Source organism: Schistocerca cancellata, chromosome 7 (assembly GCF_023864275.1).
Source record: "Schistocerca cancellata isolate TAMUIC-IGC-003103 chromosome 7, iqSchCanc2.1, whole genome shotgun sequence".
In the NCBI taxonomy this organism is placed as follows: Eukaryota; Metazoa; Arthropoda; class Insecta; order Orthoptera; family Acrididae; genus Schistocerca; species Schistocerca cancellata.
Genome location: NC_064632.1, coordinates 181,892,436 through 181,915,245, shown reverse-complemented (window position 1 = coordinate 181,915,245; position 22,810 = coordinate 181,892,436). Strand labels below are relative to the sequence as shown.

The 22,810-nt window shown below is 39.3% G+C and overlaps 1 protein-coding gene across 2 annotated transcripts in view; it reads right to left on the bottom strand.

Moving 5' to 3' along the window:
* The window catches only part of LOC126092366 (lipase member M-like), a 176,163-nt gene extending 154,149 nt beyond the window's left edge, over window positions 1-22,014 (bottom strand). The window contains exon 1 of one of the 2 annotated variants that reach the window (XM_049907911.1): window positions 21,920-22,014. Coding sequence is in view for 1 of the 2 variants with exons in the window: in XM_049907910.1 (XP_049763867.1) it covers window positions 12,580-12,619 (40 nt within the window). In the remaining variant the exon portion in view is untranslated. Of the gene's footprint in view, window positions 1-12,579; window positions 12,719-21,919 lie in introns of those variants that run through there. The other variant, XM_049907910.1, reaches the window with a different exon arrangement.
* Window positions 22,015-22,810: the final 796 nt, after the last annotated feature.

The window sequence follows — 22,810 nt, the reverse complement described above, 5'->3', positions numbered from 1 at the left end:
TGCAGTAGGTACTGGGAGATGAAGAAGCTTGCACAGGATAGAGTAGCATGGAGAGCTGCATCAAACCAGTCTCAGGACTGAAGACCACAACAACAACAACAGGTATTACATAAGGAACTGGTCCAGCAACAGAGACGAAAGAGGGAATAACATCTAGAGTATTTATAGCATTTATCCTCAGAGCAAATGTCTATGAAAGTTAATCTGTGTCAAAGTGAATCACAGTGTAGATGTCTTAAAATTTGGTGAATAGAAAAGGAAGATATTTGCAAGAGCTATTGTCTATGATAGTGTTTAAAAAGTAATGAGAGAGACAGAGAGAGTTTGCTATGTCTTTTAGGCCACAACGATTAGTAATATAATGGTGGACAGCTAGTCAATGAAGTGAGTATTTTGGCAAGAAGCAAAGCAGTTATTTTCTTCCTTAGATAATGAAGTAAGGTAATAATGGAGCAAAGAGCTAAATAATAAGGTAACAAAGGAATGAAGTAATAATAAAATGATGAATACGAGATAGTAAATCGACGATTAATGCAATAGTAATGAGGAATAATGACGAATGTAAGAAGTAGGAAATAAATGTTTAGGGAGCCTGCGTTTGCAGTAGAATGATTTTGGTGGCTTCATTCCTCCAGTTAACAAGGAATTATATGATTTGAATTTACAGACATATGTAAATTATAAAGGTGGACAATAAAAAGAAGCAGAGGATTGTAGGTTAGAACGTCTTGGTGTGCTAGGCAACACGTAAATAAACTATGTAGCATGTGTGACACTAACGCTGAAGTAATTTACTGAATTTTCTGGTGAAGCGATAACAGTATTTTGCTATCAGTGTAAATTTCTTGCTGAGAGTAGTTTTGCATTGTACTGAAAAGGAATATGAGTAGAACTAAAAATAAGTTTTGCTAACAACGCAACAGATCTTCGCTAAGGAATGGACAGCGATTATAAAAATGACTAAACATATGACTATACTCTCCCCCAAGAACCATGGACCTTGCCGTTGGTGGGGAGGCTTGCGTGCCTCAGCGATACAGATGGCCGTACCGTAGGTGCAACCACAACGGAGGGGTATCTGTTGAGAGGCCAGACAAACATGTGGTTCCTGGAGAGGGGCAGCAGCCTTTTCAGTAGTTGCAGGGGCAACAGTCTGGATGATTGACTGATCTGGCCTTGTAACATTAACCAAAACGGCTTTGCTGTGCTGGTACTGCGAACGGCTGAAAGCAAGGGGAAACTACAGCCGTAATTTTTCCCGAGGACATGCAGCTCTACTGTATGATTAAATGATGATGGCGTCCTCTTGGGTAAAATATTCTGGAGGTAAAATAGTCCCCCATTCGGATCTCCGGGCGGGGACTACTCAAGAGGACGTCGTTATCAGGAGAAAGAAAACTGGCGTTCTACGGATCGGAGCGTGGAATGTCAGATCACTTAATCGGGCAGGTAGGTTAGAAAATTTAAAAAGGGAGATGGATAGGTTAAAGTTAGATATAGTGGGAATTAGTGAAGTTCGGTGGCAGGAGGAACAAGACTTTTGGTCAGGTGATTACAGGGTTATAAATACAAAATCAAATAGGGGTAATGCAGGAGTAGGTTTAATAATGAATAAAAAAATAGGAGTGCGGGTTAGCTACTACAAACAGCATAGTGAACGCATTATTGTGGCCAAGATAGACACAAAGCCCATGCCTACTACAGTAGTACAAGTTTATATGCCAACTAGCTCTGCAGATGATGAAGAAATAGATGAAATGTATGACGAGATAAAAGAAATTATTCAGGTAGTGAAGGGAGACGAAAATTTAATAGTCATGGGTGACTGGAATTCGTCAGTAGGAAAAGGGAGAGAAGGAAACATAGTAGGTGAATATGGATTGGGGGGAAGGAATGAAAGAGGAAGCCGCCTTGTAGAATTTTGCACAGAGCATAACTTAATCATAGCTAACACTTGGTTCAAGAATCATGAAAGGAGGCTGTATACATGGAAGAAGCCTGGAGATACTGACAGGTTTCAGATAGATTATATAATGGTAAGACAGAGATTTAGGAACCAGGTTTTAAATTGTAAGACATTTCCTGGGGCAGATGTAGATTCTGACCACAATCTATTGGTTATGAACTGCAGATTGAAACTGAAGAAACTGCAAAAAGGTGGGAATTTAAGGAGATGGGACCTGGATAAACTGAAAGAACCAGAGGTTGTACAGAGTTTCAGGGAGAGCATTAGGGAACAATTGACTGGAATGGGGGAAAGAAATACAGTAGAAGAAGAATGGGTAGCTCTGAGGGATGAAGTGGTGAAGGCAGCAGAGGATCAAGTAGGTAAAAAGACGAGGGCTAGTAGAAATCCTTGGGTAACAGAAGAAATATTGAATTTAATTGATGAAAGGAGAAAATATAAAAATGCAGTAAATGAAGCAGGCAAAAAGGAATACAAACGTCTCAAAAATGAAATCGACAGGAAGTGCAAAATGGCTAAGCAGGGATGGCTAGAGGACAAATGTAAGGATGTAGAGGCTTGTCTCACTAGGGGTAAGATAGATACTGCCTACAGGAAAATTAAAGAGACCTTTGGAGAGAAGAGAACCACTTGTATGAATATCAAGAGCTCAGACGGAAACCCAGTTCTAAGCAAAGAAGGGAAAGCAGAAAGGTGGAAGGAGTATATAGATGGTTTATACAAGGGCGATGTACTTGAGGACAATATTATGGAAATGGAAGAGGATGTAGATGAAGATGAAATGGGAGATAAGATACTGCGTGAAGTGTTTGACAGAGCACTGAAAGACCTGAGTCAAAACAAGGCCCCTGGAGTAGACAACATTCCATTAGAACTACTGATGGCCTCGGGAGAGCCAGTCATGACAAAACTCTACCATCTGGTGAGCACGATGTATGAGACAGGTGAAATACCCTCAGACTTTAAGAAGAATATAATAATTCCAATCCCAAAGAAAGCAGGTGTTGACAGATGTGAAAGTTACCGAACTATCAGTTTAATAAGTCACAGCTGCAAAATACTAACGCGAATTCTTTACAGACGAATGGAAAAACTGGTAGAAGCCGACCTCGGGGAAGATCAGTTTGGATTCCGTAGAAATGTTGGAACACGTGAGGCAATACTGACCTTACGACTTATCTTGGAAGAAAGATTAAGAAAAGGCAAACCTACATTTCTAGCATTTGTAGACTTAGAGAAAGCTTTTGACAATGTTGACTGGAATACTCTCTTTCAAATTCTGAAGGTGGCAGGGGTAAAATACAGGGAGCGAAAGGCTATTTACAATTTGTACAGAAACCAGATGGCAGTTATAAGAGTCGAGGGGCATGAAAGGGAAGCAGTGGTTGGGAAAGGAGTGAAACAGGGTTGTAGCCTCTCCCCGATGTTATTCAATCTGTATATTGAGCAAGCAGTAAAGGAAACAAAAGAAAAATTCGGAGTAGGTATTAAAATTCATGGAGAAGAAGTAAAAACTTTGAGGTTCGCCGATGACATTGTAATTCTGTCAGAGACAGCAAAGGACTTGGAAGCGCAGTTGAACGGAATGGACAGTGTCTTGAAAGGAGGATATAAGATGAACATCAACAAAAGCAAAACGAGGATAATGGAATGTAGTCAAATTAAGTCGGGTGATGCTGAGGGAATTAGATTAGGAAATGAGACACTTAAAGTAGTAAAGGAGTTTTGCTATTTAGGGAGTAAAATAACCGATGATGGTCGAAGTAGAGAGGATATAAAATGTAGACTGGCAATGGCAAGGAAAGCGTTTCTCAAGAAGAGAAATTTGTTAACATCGAATATAGATTTAGGTGTCAGGAAGTCGTTTCTGAAAGTATTTGTATGGAGTGTAGCCATGTATGGAAGTGAGACATGGACGATAACTAGTTTGGACAAGAAGAGAATAGAAGCTTTCGAAATGTGGTGCTACAGAAGAATGCTGAAGATAAGGTGGGTAGATCACGTAACTAATGAGGAGGTATTGAATAGGATTGGGGAGAAGAGAAGTTTGTGGCACAACTTGACTAGAAGAAGGGATCGGTTGGTAGGACATGTTCTGAGGCATCGAGGGATCACAAATTTAGCATTGGAGGGCAGCGTGGAGGGTAAAAATCGTAGAGGGAGACCAAGAGATCAATACACTAAGCAGATTCAGAAGGATGTAGGTTGCAGTAGGTACTGGGAGATGAAGAAGCTTGCACAGGATAGAGTAGCATGGAGAGCTGCATCAAACCAGTCTCAGGACTGAAGACCACAACAACAACAATGACTATACTAAATGGATTTGACAATAATTCTGAGAAATGCTAATCGGACATTCGCAAACGTGAATAAGGAAGTTTGACTTTCAAGTTAGCTTTTGGTAGCCCTGCACAAGGCCGCAAGTACGGAGACAGAGCCCTCGTGAAAGATAAGTAATTTAGGTTGTAATTAATTATAGTTGACAGTTTGAACTAATTAGATACGTTCTTTAGTGTATCCTTCAAGCTCACCATTAAAGGTATTTCTTTTATTTGCGTATTATTCCAGTAATCGCAAAAAGTTCGTTTTGTTTATATTTCACGGCTTTGCCTTACTTTCCGAGTGTGCATACTTAGCGTTGTACCGTAATCGTAAGTGCATTTGGTATAGATTAACTAATTAAATACGTTCATTGGTGTGCTCTTCAAGCTTGCCATTAAAGGTTTTTCTTTTATTCACGTATTCTTCCACTTATCGCAAAAAGTTCGTTTTGGTTACATTCGGCTGTTTAGGCCTAATTTTTGATCGTGCATATTTAGCGTTATAACACAAATTTAAGTGCATTTGCTAATAGTTTACTTACATATTATTTTCCAAAACATACTTAGTGTCCTTTTGCATCTGTATTTAATATATTATCCTTATCACTTAGTAAATCTCTTAACTAATCTCCAAACTACCATGGTTACTGTGTGGGCTGCAGTAGGAAAGTTAGTTCAGGGGTTTTGTGCAGCTGTTGTGACAGGTGGTTTCATTGGGGAAATTGTAGCGGCGTGGGAATTGGGGAAGCAAACGAGACTCTTCCAGTCTTTTGCAGGGTTTGCTCAAGAGACAGGATTATAGCTGAACAGGAGGTGAAAATTAGAGCCCTTCAGGCTGATTTGGACAGAGCGAGGGAGGAGCTGAAGAGGTTAAGGAGGGAGGAGGGCAAACAGCGGTGGGTAGTGGTAGCTGGGAACAGGGGCCACAGAAAGAGGACAGTTTCCTAATTGGCACAACCAATAGATTTGCCTTGCTACCACAGTAAGGAAGAGGCTCCAGTAGAAGTAGATGTAGTTAAGATGCATCAGAATCTCACTAGGAAACCAACTGTTTCAAAAAAAGTAGAAAGTAAGAGGAAAGTTCTGTTGCTAGGTAGCAGCCATGGAAGAGGCGTGGGCCAGATTTTGCAGGAAAAATTAGGTGACAGATACCAGGTCACAAACTTTTTCAAGCCAAGTGCAAGTCTTAGCCAGGTGGTAGAGGATATAGGTTTCTTGTGCAAGGGATTCACAAAGCAGGATCATGTGATGATAGTGGGTGGAGTGGGAAACAGTATTGATAGGGATCAAGGCTACAGTATTGAGTGTGACCTGGTGAAAATAGCCTCGGCAACGACCCATACCAATGTTGGGCTGGTGACTTCTTTCGTACGGCATGATCAGCCCCCGTTGAACCGCTATGTCAGGAGGGTAAATATGGAGTTGGATCGTTTGCGTAGGGCGGCTACTCTGTCAGACATTGGATTGGTTCCTGTCAAGGGGGGATTTCACAAGGCATGGCCTACATCTCAATAGGAAAGGGAAGGGAAAACTGGCAGTGTTGTTTGCGAAATCCATAAAGGGGGTCACTAGTACTCATGGATGTACCTCTTTTTTAGACTAATATCAGTGTCCAATGAGAAGTTCTGGCAGGCAGGTGCTAAAGAGGTCCAAAATTCACAAAAAACTCACAACAGGAAAGTAAATAATGATGTTACCATATTTAACCAAAATATTGGTGGATTAAAGAAAAAAGTAGATTCTCACGAAAGTAAAGTAAAAAATAATGTTGCCATTTTTCACCAAAATATTCTGGGATTGAAGAATAAAGTTTATGAGCTCCTGGTTTGTTCAGATGACATTGAATCTGATAATGTAATAGATATACTATGCCTGTCTGAGCAATATGGAAAAGGTAAATGTCAGTGGTTATAAAATAGCTGCACATATGAGTAGAAAGAATAAGGTGGAAGGAGGAGTTGCCATGTATGTCAAAAGTTATCACTGTGTAGAAAGCTTATATACAAAAAAGTTTTGTCTAGAGCAACATATAGAAGCATGTGCCTGTCAACTTAAACTGAAGGAGGGCTCTTTTATAATTGTAACAGTGTATAGGTCCCCTTCAGGAAACTTTCATTTATTCCTGGAAAATTGGATGCGTTGTTGTGCTATTTGTCAGATAGGGGAAAGTAAATTACTACTATTTGTGGGGATTTCAGTGTTGATTCACTGAAAGAGTCTAATAGGAAGAATGACCTGGAAGTCTTGCTCGGTTCTTTCAATTTGTCATATGTCATTAATTTTCCTAGTCAGGTAGTAAAGGACAGCAGCACATTGATAGATAACACTTTTATAGACCAAGATAGGTTTAGAAACATAAATTCTTATCCGTTGAGAATGGGCTTTCTGATCATGATGCTCAGCTAGTTACAGTATATGACACAGCTCTATTCAGTAATTCAAAACTAACTTCCAAAGTTGTGCATTCAATTAATGACTCATCAATTAGAAATTTCAGAGAAAATCTTCGGCAGTTAGACTGGGATGAGGTGTACAAGGAACCCGATGCTAATTTAAAATATAACTTATTTCATGATACACTTGTAAGAGAATTTGAAAACTGTTTGCCCAAGAAAGTAGTTAAATCTAATAATAAGAAACCATGCAAAAAACCTTGGCTTACTAAAGGAATAAAAATATCTTGTAACCACAAAAGGGAACTGTATCTAACAACAAGAAAGAGTAATGTCCCAGAAACAGCCAAATATTATTAAAACTACTGAGCTACATTAAGAAAGGTTATTAAAAAGTCCAGAAGCATGTGCATCATGCCTGAGATTAATACGTCTGATAACAAAATCAAAACAATTTGGAATATTATTACGAGGGACACAGGGCAACCAAGAGTACAGGATGACGGCATCACCATCAAAGTGAATGGAAACTTGATAAACAACAAGCCAGAAGACGAAAACATTTTGAATAATCATGTTTTAAATGTTGTAGAGAAAATAGGATCTAAATGTTCATTAGAAGAAGCAAGGCAGTTAATGGAAGAGGCCTTACCCACACCATTTGATGCAGTTGAAATTCCACCCACCTCTCCTCTCAAGAATAAAAGCTCACATGGAATTGATGGCATTTCCAGCAGGATAATAAAATCTTGTTCCCAAGAAATAAGTGGGATTCTTAGCCACATATGTAATAGCTCTCTGAAGCAGGGTATTTTCCCAGATAGACTGAAGTGTGCCATTGTTAAACCACTGCACAAAAAAGGGGATACGTCTGATGTCAACAACTACTGCCCAATCTCTCTTCTGACTGCCTTAGCCAAAATTCACACCTTTGTAAAAATAAAGTTTTAACAAAATGTCAGTTTGGTTTCCAGAAGGGTTTTTCAACGGAAAATGCTATATATACTTTCACTAACGAAATATTAAATGCTCTGAGTAACCGGAAGACACCTGTTGGGATTTTTTGTGATCTATCAAAGGCTTTTGATCGTGTAAATCGTGGAATACTTCTAGACAAGCTCATGTACTGTGGTATGAATGGGACAGTGCTCAAATGGTTTAAATCATACCTAACTGGAAGAGTGCAGAAAGTTGAAATAAACAGTTCACATAATATCCAAAAAACTAGTGATTTCTCAAACTGGGGAACAATCAAGAATGGAGTGCCGCAAGGTTCGCTCTTGGGTCGTCTGCTGTACTTAATATATATTAATGACTTGCCATTCTTTATTCACGAATACGCAAAGCCGGTACTTTTTGCTGATGATACAAGTATAGCTATCACACCCAACAGACAAGAATTAACAGGTGAAACTGTAAACGATGTTTTTCAGAAAATAATTAAGCGGTTCTCTGCAAATGGGCTCTCATTGAACTTTGACAAAACACAGTATATACAGTTCCACACAGTAAATAGAATGACACCATTAATAAAGGTAGAATATTCAAAATATATGGGTGTATGCATTGATGTGGGGTTGAACTGGAAAAAACACACTGAGTATCTGCTGAAACGTTTGAGTTCAGCTACTTGTGCTATTAGGGTCATTGAAAATTTTGGAGATATACATCTGAATAAATTAGCTTACCATGCCTATTTTCATTCTCTGCTTTCGTATGACATCATATTCTGGGGTAACTCATCATTGAGTAAAAGAGTATAGATTGCATAAAAGCGTGTAATCAGGATAATTGCTGTAGCTCATCCAAGATCATCCTGCAGACACTTATTTAAAGAGCTAGAGATCTTCACTGTAGCCTCACAATATATATATTTACTTACGAAATTTGTTATTAACAATCGGAATGAATTCAAAAGTAATAGCAGTGTACATGGCTACAACACTAGGAGAAACGATGATCTTCACTACTCAAGGTTAAATCTAACTTTGGCTCAGAAGGGGGTAAATCATGATGCCACAAAAGTCTTTGGTCACTTACCTAATTGCATCAAAAGTCTGACAGATAGCCATATAGCACTTAAAAGGAAATTAAAAGAATTTCTTAATGGCAACTCCTTCTACTCATTAGATGAATTTTTGGAAGTAGCAAGTGGGTAATTTCCCCAACACCTACAAAAAAAAAAAAAAAAACTAAAAATATTGAGTGTCATGTAATATTTTGTGAAATGTAATATCTTGTATAGACACCTTGTATTAACCAGACACGTTCCACATCATTATGAATTGTCGTATTTGTGATCTATGGAACAAGTACTAATCTAATCTAATCTCTAAGTTCAGTAAACTGAGATGAGGAATTAACTTAAAATACAGAGTAATAGGAAATAATTTTCATTCCCTTTGAGTGATTCCGTCTAAATAAGTGACAATTTGGAATAGTGATAAGTAAATATTTGAAAATGTGAGCAAGAATAATTTTTTGATGTATGATATTTTTGTATTTTTTACAACAAATGTGAAAATTATGAAACTAATTAGCACATGTTTATAATTTGTGTTACAGTAATTTGTGATTGTGTACTTATAGGACATCTGTTATCGTGTGCAGTGTAAAGAAATAGCTCAATGTTTTTTTTCTTACATATGTAAGTGTAATTAATGTTAGTGTCCTGTTTTCGATGTCTGTTGACGATGACGTCCTAGCTGCAGAGAGTAGGATGGGGATGGACTCTAGTAGAGACAGTTGGACCTGTAAGCTGTTGTGGACTCTGGTACAGCCAGTTGAGACTGTTAGTGTTTCATTGCAAATGGTAGATGTAGAACGTTTTAAGTGAGAGACATACATACATAAATACACCAGTGATAAGAAGAACTGTGAGTTCCTCATTTTGGATGTAATTTTTTTCTACACTTTTTAGAAAGACAATGGAGAGAACTTTGACTTTCTTTCTGAAAATAATTCATTAATTACTAAATAAGTCAGTGAATTCACCACAACATTTTGTATTGTAAGGTATGTTTAAAATTTTGTGCTTTATGTATTTCTTTATATTATTAGTACTATTTGGCTGGCCAGAGTCGTTAGAAATTTTGCGTTTGACTGTAATTTATTAAGAAAATTATTGGTAATATCTTTTGAATTTGTCACTTGATTATCTTTAACTATTGATTTATGGACCGATGGATTTCATAGTGAGATATCTTCTATAAGTCTCAGGTCAATCCAATAGTGGAGGTGACGAGACAAAGTACGTTGAATGTCTAATCTCATCTGCTACGTTTTTCAGCCTCCAAAGGTTTTCCAAATCTTGTCCTACACTACGATAATGACAATACGACAGTGTACATAGTATACAGTGAGTGCATAGTAATTTCAGATTCATAAATAAGCTTAGTTCCATTGAATTTCATTGCTCTGTATCTACTAGTTGCTAATATAGCTGAAGTAATCCAACTATTTAACTGGAAAACTTTGTTAACGATGAACCATTGTTAAGTCAAAAGACTAATACAGTGCGACCTTACATATTCAGTGAGCGGTAGGAAATACTTTTTTTTGAATCACTGGACTTCTGTGATTACTGCACTAGGACAATTTAACAACCTAAGAACCAGTGCTGTATTTTGCAATCTGCTTTCCTTTAATTCGAACTATATGTGACATCCAAATTGGGTCACATCAGTGAATACTTTACACCAAGAGTGTAATTAAAGTGGTTTAGGTCTACCTATGGTGTCGGCCACAATATTAATTGTTGACTATTAGTGCAGCAAACGTCTTTCATCCTGTTTTGGAGCAAGATCAGCTACCAAGAAGAAGATAAGAGGCTTATCCAGAAGGAAGCAGGTTTCTTCCAAACTTCCGCCCAGAAAAAAAGCTAAAGAAAGCTGGGAATGTTTTGTGAAATGATTTGTCTAATAGCAAGAATAAAATAGCTTAGACAAGCATTTGACGCGCTTTTGAATGATTTTCGAAATAATGTACAGCAAATGACCTGCCGACTGAGAAAAGAAATGGTTCAAATGGCTCTGAGCACTATGGGACTTAACTGCTGTGGTCATCAGTCCCCTAGAACTTAGAACTACTTAAACCTAACTAACCTAAGGACATCACACACATCCATGCCCGAGGCAGGATTCGCGCGGTTCCAGACTGTAGCGCCTAGAACCGCTCGGCCACTCTGGCCGGCTGCCGACTGAGAATTTGAAGTTAATCGTTGAACACAAAATCCTAGAATTTTAAAGAGTAAAGGTATTTTACCTAGCGGACTACGCAAATCGGCAGTGTGTTGTTATGTGACCTTGAAATATTTCTATAATCTTTGCCCGAAGATGTAAAAAATGTTCCAACAGTTATTCAATCTCAAAGAATTGGCAATAGGGAATCCTTCAAATATCAGGAAAGAGAATGTACATTCTCAACCGGCGCCTCATTTGATGTAGATGATTACGGGACTCATTCAAAGACGCGTCAGACGTTTCTCAAATTTGTTTTATTTCTTACGCCTTGTAGACAAATAATTTAAAAAAAAATTTGACTCTTTGTTTTTCAAATAGTTTTTTACTTTCAAGGTTTTTTCAGAATGCTGTTCTCTAAATGATCTAAATGTGGTACTTGATTCGAAGGAGGCCATTTCAAAAATAAAATACAACTTTCTGAAGGTAGAATGGCTACACCTGGAAGATATGAACTTTTTAACACTTAATTTGCTTGTCTATCGCGTTGTTTGTCTTGTATTTAGTACTTGGTTCGAAGGAAGATATTTTGAAAGTTAAATGTGATACCAATGCAACCTTTTTATGAGTCTTCAAGAGATGAGCTTTTTGATACTTTATTTACCTTCCTAGAATCTTCGGTTTCCGAAACGTCCTAAATTTAGCACTTGATTCAAAGGAGATGTTTTTAACAGTTAAAGATAACACCAGTGCAAGTTTTTATGTGGAAAATAATGGCTAGGTTTGGAAGAGATAAACTTTTTGCCGCTTTAATTAAGTAGGTTCCAGCAGGTGTTCGCGAAATATTTGAACTGTTCGTCAAGCCGTTAGTTAAATTTTTCTTAATTACCCAGATTTATTTCAACTAATGAAGTCCCTTTTTTTGCAAAACTAGTCTTCATTCCAACTCTTCGTCTGTCTATGAAAATTCAGACAAGAATCAATAGCTCAATTTTACCTCATATCAGTAATTAAGTTCTTCTTAACTACGCTGATTACTTTCAAGTAAATTATATATTTTTTGGGAAACGGGATCTCACGCTCGTCACTTTGATACGCCGTTTGTCCATTCCTCACTCTTCATTTGGCTACGAACACTCAATTAGTGTTTCTTAATTTCTTGGATTATTTCCGAACAATTTTTTTATTTTGCAAAGTAAACCCGTTATATAATTTACTTATGTTGTCCGCCCCAGTAGCTGAGTGGTCAGCGTGACGGATTGCCGTCCTCCGGGCCCGGGTTCGATTCCCGGCTGGGTCGGAGATTTTCTCCGCTCAGGGACTGGGTGTTGTGTTGTGTTCATCATCATTTCATCCCCATCCGGCGTGCAGGTCGCCCAATGTGGCGCCGAATGTAATAAGACCTGCGCCTAGGCGGCCGGACCTGCCCCGCGAGGGGCCTCCCGGCCAATGACGCCAAACGCTCATTTCCATTTACTTATGTTTACACTCTAACACCGACCAAAAAACAGGAATACTAATGCCAACCGCGACTCGCGATTACGTCATAACTGTGGCACCAGGGAGACGACACTGCATGGAAATACCGAGATCGACAACTGAGCGACCAGAGTAACACTACATTTACGAAAGCGACACCAAAGGTGGTCTGAAAGTCCGCTCACTGAGTCCGAAGCACTTCTAAAGCGAAAAAAAAATAAAGTTAACAAACAGTTATTCATTCGGAAAGTTTATCCACTTCGGCGTGCCGGCTACACTCATCTACGCTTACGACGAGAACTGGGGCAGCCAGATCGGTCGCCTTCCGTCGGTGTTTTGCAGTGCCGAAGAAGCAATTGTGAAACGCCGCCTGCGCGAGCACTCCGCCTTCTGGCGAGGGACCTTGTAGCATGCGAGCTTATAAAAAGAGTGTTGAACTTCTCTACGCCTTTCTTTTGCTCGGAATATCCACAACTTGTTAACTGGCGTTCCCCGCCTCCACGGCTTCTTCCACTACATTCTGTCGCATTCAGCCGTGGCGGCTCGTCTTGGCTCGTAGCCGGCCGGCTCTGTCCAACCATTTTGCTGAAACATTAATAGCTGTCGCGGCGGAATCGAAGACTCTTATTTTATTTACAATTAAATCAATGACCGACGACCTAAGCCCAGGTATTATTGCAGCTTGGCGTGTCGAAACATTACGGGGTGTAGTCATCGTGTTCTAATTACCACGTCGAGAAAATCATGCTGCGACCGTGAAACTTGCTGATGCGGTAGTGCTCTACATATCCACCCCTCAGTGTGCGACATTTTTTTCGAGCGACGGATGACGTTGAGGAGACCTTGGTTGCAGTAGTCCGCTTTTTGGCTGTACAGGGAAAGTTTCATCTATAAAATTACCTCAGCATTCTGCAGAAGACTGTCACACCGAGGAAAGGGTAGTCGCTGTGTACATGTTAATAGAACGTAGAATACGTGGCACGGGAGGGGGAGGAGAAAAAAACTGATAGCCCAAAGAAGCAGCATATTTGACCGTCTCTTGTGCAGAATGAGCTAGGTTGTTGCCGTGGAGGACAAACATCCCCGCGGAAAACTTCTGCGACGCATCTTCTTGACTGCCTCCCGTAATCTCGTCAGGAGATTTTTGTACTGTGCTCCTATGTTAGTTTCCCTTACGAGCACAACACTGAACTATGAATTTATGCTACACAATTTTTGTAATACTTTTAGGTGAGACTAGTGTGTTTTGATGAGCTAAGCTCAGAAATGATAAGGGTTTTCCTCCATCATGTAATGTTTTTTCACAAAGTAATCATGAGGATCCATAAAATTCACACAAAATGCAGACACTAAAAAAAAATTATAAAAAAGAGGTGAAGTGAAGCACTCCTAATATTATAACGAAGTATAATGTTCTTAAGTAGCGTCAACTTTTTTTTTTTAGTCATCACTCCTCTGACTGTTTCGATTTTGATACGCCCTCCACGAATTCCCTCCTGTGCGAAACTCTTCATCTCAGATTAGCCCTTGCACCCTACGTCCTCAGTTACTTGCTGGATGTATTCCAATATCTGTCTTCTTCTTCTGCTGTTTATAATTCTACAGCTCCCTCTAGTACCATGTGTTGTGAATTGGCAGTAGCCAATTCACGGAGTTTGGAGGAAGCCGAAAAGCACGCGATTAAGCTCACGCAGGCTGGCGTGAGGTCTGGAACAGGTCAGAGAAATAAGACTAGCAAAACAAGAGTAACTGGTAGAATACTTAACTTTAATCCACAATTGAACATCTCTCGTTACTGTACAGGCTTCACAATATTAATTATCAAATGCTATGGCGCCTTGCTGGGTCGTAGCAAATGACGTAGCTGAAGGCTATGCTAACTATCGTCTCGGCAAATGAGAGCGTATTTGTCAATGTAGCATCGCTAGCAAAGTCTGCTGTACAACTGGAGCGAGTGCTAGTAAGTGGCCCTAGACCTGCCGTGTGGCGGCGCTCGGTCTGCCATCACTGACAGTGGCGACACGCGGGTCCGTCGTGTACTAGCGGACCGCGGCCGATTTAAAAGCTACCGCCTAGCAAGTGTGGTGTCTGGCGGTGACACCACACCATGGAAGAAATTTCCTGATGTCTTAACAGTCCACCTAATTTTCAACATTCTTCTGTAGACTAGATCTCAAATATTTCTATTCTCTTCCTGTTTCCCAACAGTTCATGTTTCACTATCATACAATGCTGTGTTCAAATAGTACATTCTCAATAATTTATTGATAAAATTAAGGTCTATGCTTGATACTAGTAGAATTATTTTGGTGAGGAATGACCTTTCTGCTGGTGCTAGTCTGCTTTTTACGTCCTCGTTTCTCTGTCCGTCATGAGTAATTTTGTTGCCTAGGTAGCAGAACTTCTTAACTTCATCTACTTCGTGATTACCAATCCTGATGTTAAGGTTTACGCTGTTCTCATTTCTGCTCCTTCTCATTACTTTCGCCTTTCTTCTATTTGCTCTCAATGCATATTCTGTGCTGTTCATTCTATTTAGCAGATCCTGTGATTCTTCTTCACTTCCACGGATGATAGCAATTTCATCAACGAATCTTATTAATGATATCCTATCACCTTCAGTTTTGATTCCACTCTTGAACCTTTCTTTTATTTTCATCATTGCTTCTACGCTGTACAGATCGAACAGTAGGGGCGAAAGACTACATCACTGTCTTACATCCCTCTTATTCCGAGCACTTCGTTTTTGGTTTTCCACTCTTATTATTCCCCATTCTACCTGTTGTATATTATCCGTCTATCCGTATAGGTTACACCTATTTCCCTCAGAATTTCGAACATCTTGCACCATTTTACACTGTCGAACGCTTTTTCCAGGTCAACAAATCCAGTGAACGTGTCTAGATTTTTCTTTAGTCTTTCATCCATTGTCAACTGAAACTTCAGAGCTGTCTCTCTGATGCCTTTACTTTTTCCAAAGCCAAAATGATCGTCACCTATCCTCAATTTCCTTTTCCATTATTCTGTATAAAATGTTGTCAGTAAACTTCGATGAATGAACTCTTAAGCTGATTATGCGATTATTCTCATACATGTGGGCTCTTGCAAATTCCGAAGCCACAGATACAGTTTATGCATACTTCTTTTCGTGGAGGTGTAATAACGGCACATGGCGCTACAGGCTGTACGTTGCTTTGAAGCAAGCGCCTCCATGTTAGATGCCCTAAACCACTAGCAGACTATTCTTTATGACTGCTTCTTGCTCTTAATTTCTGTCGTGTGCACACAACAGTTGTTTTCAAATTAAAAATTGTTAAAGTTCTTTCGTCAATAACACAGCATCTCATAGCCGTTTTCAAACGTCTGGTCTTAAATCCATATTATATCCAGTAATACGACACATTTCGCTTCGAAGGAGAGAAATATGCGAGACTAGATGGCTGCTTTAGAAATCCAGCATTTTCCTTAATACGGTCTGAGGAAACTGGTGTTCGATTTATGTTCCTTCCCGAAAATGCTGAGAACATATTTTGCTGCGTTCGGTCGGTTTCCTACCTTTCTATTTCACAACGTTTATCCAGTGAGCTTTTCCAGTTAGACTGATCAAAAATCTAACATGAAATGACAGAAACAAGACCACCGCAATGAAAGTAAACACCGCATCCAAAATTCATATATGTAAAGGAAAATGTTGCTTGAACAAGTCCACTTAAGGATGAAATGTGATTCCTTTACACTTTAGACAATAATTACCATTATTAGTACAGCCACAAATGAAGCAAGCTGGCAATTTTGTTTTAAAAAAATTCCACCGTAAGCTAATGTTTGGGGCACCTAATAAAGCTAACGTCGGTTTCGTGACGTCATGAAAAATATACAATATGCACAATAACCTAGAGTTAACAGTAAGACTGGAAGATCAAGAACAAAGTGATCGGATTCAGAAGGGTGTAAGAAAAGGATGTAGTCTTGTGCCTCTACTGTTCAGTCTATACATAAAGAAACAGTGACGAAAATAAAAGAAGGTTGAAGAGTGGGATAAAAATTCTAGGTAAAAGAATATCAATGAGAAGATTCGCTGACGGTATTGCTATCCTGAGTGAAAGTGAAGAACAATCACAGGATATGTTTAATGGAATGAACAGTCTAGTGAGTACAGAATATGGACTGAGAATGAAACGCAGAGAGACGTAAGTAATGAGAAATAGTGGAAATGAGCACAACCAGAAACTTGACATCAGAAATTGGGGTCACGAAGTAGACGAAATTAAGGAATTCTGCTACCTGGACAACAAAATTACGCATGATGGACGGAGCAAGGACATAAAAAGCACACTAGCACTGGCACATTTGCTATTAGCAAACACTGGCCTCAATTTGAGGAATAAATTTCTGAGGATGGGCGTTTGGAGAACAACATGGTATGGCAGTGAAACATGCATTATCGGAAAACCGGAACAGAAGAGAATCAAAGCATTTAGATGTGGTGCTACTGACGAATGATGAAAATTAGGTGGACTTACAAGGTAGGGAACTAGGAGGTTCCCTGCAGAATCGGCGAGGAAAGGAATATGTGGAAAACACTGCCCAGAAGAAGGGGCAGGCTGATAGGACTGTTAAGAGACAAGGTAATAACTTCTGTAGTACTAGAGCAGTGGTCGTCAAACGTTTTTGCTCAAGGGAGAAAACTAACAATATGATGTGGCACCTCGGACCGCAGATTTCCAGGTCTTTTTATTAACTGGCAAACCACGTAAATGGTGTGTTACGAACCTCCAATACACTAGCTATAGTAAAGAAGCGAGAGGTTTACCACTGACTTTCTAGCACTTATCGTTAAAGACGATACAATTCGGACCACTACGTGTAGAATGTTCTCTGTTTCAGATTGTTGCCACCCTCAATGACCCGTAAATTGTAACACTGTAATTACCCGACGAAATGTTGCTGCGTTGTCTTTGTGAACAGATGGGCAATAACAGCAAATTGACTTTTACTTAAATGTATTATGTAACATGAGACACGATCACAGCAGTTTTCTACATGTTTTGAAAGTCATTTTTCTTCAACTCACTTGACTGAACTACAGCAGTCTTAATTTTATTTCATACTAGATGAGGTACCTGGCATTGGCTAGATATGTATTTATTCCAATCTTATGTTATTCTGTCTCTTCCTTCTCTCACTCTCTGTCGTCTATCTCGACTTTCCCTCACTCACCATGTCTTCAGCCTTTATCTGTCCGTTTCGCACTCCCCCTGTATGTGTCCATGTCCTCCTCCCCCGCCCCAATCAGACGTTGCCTTTGCTTACCCCACAATATTTCTTTACAGATTGAAAATAATATGTGTATCAGTGTGGTTGAAATCGATCCGAAGGTTTAGGAGGAGAAGTGGAGGGTAAACACACACACACACACACACACACACACACAGCTAATAACTAATTATTTCCTTTAACAAATTATGTACGGTATATGACCGTCTCTGTAATGCGTATTCATGAATCCAACGCACTTTCATTTGAGACTGATACAATAGCAGATTAACTGGTACGAGGCACACGCACCCATTTGTTGTCAGCACTGAGAAGCAAACAAGAAAACATTTCCATTATTAGGTCCCCTCCCACCGCAACGACAAATCTATCTGCCCTTGTATCAAGTGGCACCTGTAAAGGTCATAGAACAACTTTACGGGCTCCTACTTACAATTCTCCCGGTGTATCTTTCATTTGACGAAGGAGAAAGGTACAGCCGACAGCTCAAATCATTTATTCTTTACCTGATTTGGATATATTTCATTTATCATTATTCAGAAACTGTAAACATTAGCACCTGTTAAAATGAAATAGTACTTTCGGAAACAAACCACTCGCAACTGTTGGATGTATGTGACTCCTTCACTAAATAACATTTCTGTGCAGTTGCTGACAACAATAAGCCATGTTTATGACACTGAAATTCTGCAATTTCGGGAAAAATATTTTTAAATACCCATCTGCCCGTTTGAAAACTATAAGATTATGAGGGATGTATTCTTAGGAGGCATACCAGTAGTTGTGTCATGTTGTCAACAATCAGCCAGTCTTCACAGGACTCGAATGTTGAGACCGACTGCAATAATCGTTGTGGTAGCATGAGCCAATGATGACATGTGCCATTCACAGACTTTCACAGAATGACTGTCACAATGTTTACGAGTGTTGAAAACTGCATAATATACAGCTGATCAAATTTCAATAAACTAGAAAAAAGCATACAGTGCATCTGACTAATTCATTCCAGTTTAATTATCTCTGTGAAAATAAAATTCATATGACTTGCATAATCTTACAATATTCATGTAGCTAGGCAGCAGCATATGAAGGAATCATTAGTAATTTTCAGCCACAGCCAAAAACAAATTGGGATCAGTGTATCTTGTTCCTGAAATTTATTTTAAAGTACTTTCATGCATGATGAGATAGATATATTATTAAAATATTATATTACATTATTCAAATGGCCACAAAAACTGTATTATAATTCCATTAATCTCACACTTTCAAAAAATGTAAAAATAAATAAGAAATGTAAAAAAATAAGAAAAGGACAGATGCACTGCACATGCAACAGACTATATAAGAAAGCTACATGTCTCTTATTAAATCTGGTTTTTATTCATTATAATTGCAAAACAAACGTAAATACAAATATATAATTTTTCATTAATGTGACTTGTGATGTTGAACTTTTTTGGCTGTGTCGTCTATATCTGTGTCTTTTGGGCTGCATGCAATCCTCATTGCGTCTTCTAAATGACTGGACAACCGATTACGATATTTATTTTTCAGGTACTTCATTTTTGAAAATGAAGCTTCACAAAGGTAAGTTGAAGGAAATAATGTTAAAATGAACTGTGCAGAGTCTCGTAAAGTGTTGTAATTATTAGGCACACATTTCCAAAATTCAGTGTACTGTTGTGTTTCACGATGTTCTATAAACAGACCTTTAAGCTGCGTGTCATGCTGAAGTTCGATTATTTCATTTAGCAAATTAGTTTTAGGAAATACAAATTGGCAGAATAATTTGAGATCATCACGTCCAACATGCCAATGATTCTCTATGAGAATGAAACAGTTTCGAATATTTGTAACATCTGCAAATCTGTTTTTTATTTCTTCCAAATGGGCTTCCAAATATTATTTCATGTTTTGGAAAATAGTTTCGGCGATAGTTAAGCCTGATCGGAGCATAGCAACAACTGGCAAATTAGACAGATCTTTTACTTTGAGTTCATTTACATATAATTGCAGTTTGGCTTCAAATGCAAATATTTTGTTAGTCATTTGCCCAATCATCTTGTTTGGTCCTTGTAATTCTAAGTTAAGTGTGTTGAATTTTTGTGTAATATCGGTCAAAAAAGCTGTAAGTATCCACCATTCATCATCATCAAGTTCAGGATAATTTTTGCCACTTTGTTGTGAGAATAAAATAACTTCAAATTGACAAACTGTTCCAGCACTTTTCCTTTGCTTAGCCACCTGACAGCAATATGTAGGAGAACATCACTGTAACAAGCTTGCAATTCCTGCAGAAGTTCTTTAAATTTTCCATGATTAAGTTCACAGGCACGAATGAAATTTATAACGCTTATAACTGTTTCTAGAACATTGTTCAATTTGGTATTTGAATTTTGACATGCCAAACTTTCTTGATGCAGTAAGCAGTGAGTGGAGAGTAAATTTGGCAAATTCCATTCCTTCTTAATCAGTGCTATCAAACCACTGTTGATGCCCATCATTGATTCATTGATAGACAACCATCTGTACATTACTGATATTAATTTGCTCATAGATAAGTCATTTTTTTTTAAATTCTTTAATTGCACCCAAAAAATCACATCCTTTTGTGCTACCTTTCATGTGCTAAAAAATCTTCCTCTATTATCCCATCATTTGAGCAGTAACGCACAAATAATGAAAACTGAGCCATCGAACCTAAATCTGTACTGGAATCGCATGCAAGACTGAAGTATTTGCATAGTTTGACCTTATTAATTACTGCCTCAAACATATAGTTTGAAATATCTTCTATACGACGTCGACAGGTTGATTATGAAAGTGTGAACTTATTTATTTCAGCTGATATTTGTTTCCTGCTGGAGAAATTTTGAAACAAAGTTTCAGAAACAGTGGTCATACATTGCTTCACTAATTCAGAATCAGTGAAAGTTTTCATATTTTTTGCCAGAATATGATGCTCTTGTGATAGCCTCACTTTGCCCAACTGCTCCTAACATAACGTTTTGTTGACGACGAATGGTAGATTTTAGATGAGCGATTTTTTCCTTTCTTTCATTTGAACTCAAAGAAAAGCTTCTGTAAATGAATTGTGCTTACTTGTGTAGTGGCGAAATAAATTGTATCTCTTCAGTCCCACAATCGTATTCCGGCATATTAAGCAAGTAGCAGAACCTTCTTTGTGTCCACTTATAAAGCAAAACTCTTCTTCCCATATTTCTTGGAACCTTCTTTTCTCTTCACATATTTGCCTCTTAGTCACTGTTCTTGAGGGTACATCAGACATTATTTATTCCACTAATAATTAAATCCCAAGTATGAGCAGAAATACACTCAATAGGTGACGAACGCTCAGGGGCACCGAAACTTAGTTCACGACTGACACGTCAAAGATAACAATGAGGCCGCTGCGGGACAACCCCGCAGCCGACAAACGAGCGGCCGTGGGCACGCGGCGCGTTTGAAGCACGGCTCACATTGTTGGCTAGCAGGTCGCTCACGCCTTTAGCGCTGCGGAACACCGACAAGTGGCGCGTTAAATGAAAGTGGTGGATAGTTTTCAATTACCAAATTACTTCCCCGACACAATTTACGCAGTTTCCGTAAACAAAACACTGCTACGTCAGACAAGTAGATAATTAATGCTACCCGTGCGAAGCCGAGGAGGGTCGCGGGCAGCACGAAAACGTGATCTGGGCCGCATGCGGCCCGCGGACCGCAGTTTGATGACCACTGGGCTAGAGGGAGCCATAGAGGGTAGAAACTGTACAGGAAGATAAAGAGTGGGAAACGTCCGACAAATAATGGAGGACACAGGTAGCAACTGCTGCTCTGAGATGAAATGGTTGACACAGGAGGGGAATTCGTGGCGGGTCACTTCATACCAGTCACAAGAATGATGCTTCTTTTTCGCCCATCAGCGTTTCTGTAGCTAGTCTATCTTCAGACTCTCAGCTTTCTTTGAAAGTGGCCGAAAGGTATTTGGCCGAAATATTGGGAGAAGAAATAGAAATTTTGGGTCTGCACGCCCGAAATTTAATGGATCGAGGTTCCACTGTACTTCACAGAAACGAAAGTAGTTTTTGTATTTATAATCGATGTCTAGTAAAACAAAAACAATACGGCGTTACATTTCATTAGGTAAAAATGATTTTAAATTTAAACACTTCTACATTTAAAAGTTATTGCAAGCTTATTAAAGACGGCATCTGAAGCAAAAACGGAATGATAACAGAGATAGTGTCGATGGCATGGAACACAGTGGCATTAGTATAAGACGCGATGTAGAAAAGCACGTACTCACGTCTCTGCTGTGACACAGGCCGTCTTGGAAGCCTTACGGAGAGCGGTCGCCGTCTGCGTCTGCGACTGGGCGCCTGAATGGGCTACCTCCGCCTGACTGCGGCAGCGATGGAGCAGCGATCCGTTCGTCCCTGGGTGAGTCTCTTTCCATTGGCGGACGCTCGGAGCGTTTAGACCCGCGGCCTCTGCGCTGCTCCAGTGGTAACACGTTCCTGTGGGCAGCTCTTCCCGCCCTTCCTTTATTCTACCTCTCTAATCAGACTGATGTCTCAGTTATACGCGTACGCACTTTGTACAGTACTTACTGTACTGCCTAATATTTTCATCTGCTGTTCTTGTGGTCTTCAGTACGAGGGCGTGAGGTACTCACCATACCGATCTATCTTGTACAAGACTTTCACCTCTGCATAACTACTGCAACTTACTTTCATTTGCGAGCCTTTGTCTCCCTCTACAATTTTTACCCCCCCCCCTCCACTTCCTTCAATTACCAAACTGACTATGCCTTGACGCGTCAGGATGTGTCCTATCCACCTATCCCTTCTTTTAGTCAACTTGTGCAACAAATTTCTGTTTTCGTCCCACTTCGTTTCAGTAGCTCCTCGCTAGCGATCTCAGACATCGCCTACAAGGGATTGTGGAGCAGCTACAAGTCGCCTACAACTTTCCTTCATTACCGGTTTCGATCGTCAGACTGTGGCGTTACTCTTTTAATTTGTAGCTTCGGTACTTAATGCATGAAAGGCAGACTAATTGAAAATAGGGGTCAGAGTATTACTTAGTACACCTTATGATGCAGTATGAAAGAGGTATATAACACATATTTAATAATTTTTACCTCAAAGGCTCCCTCTTCTTATGGCTTTACATCAGACGAGTGAGCAAATT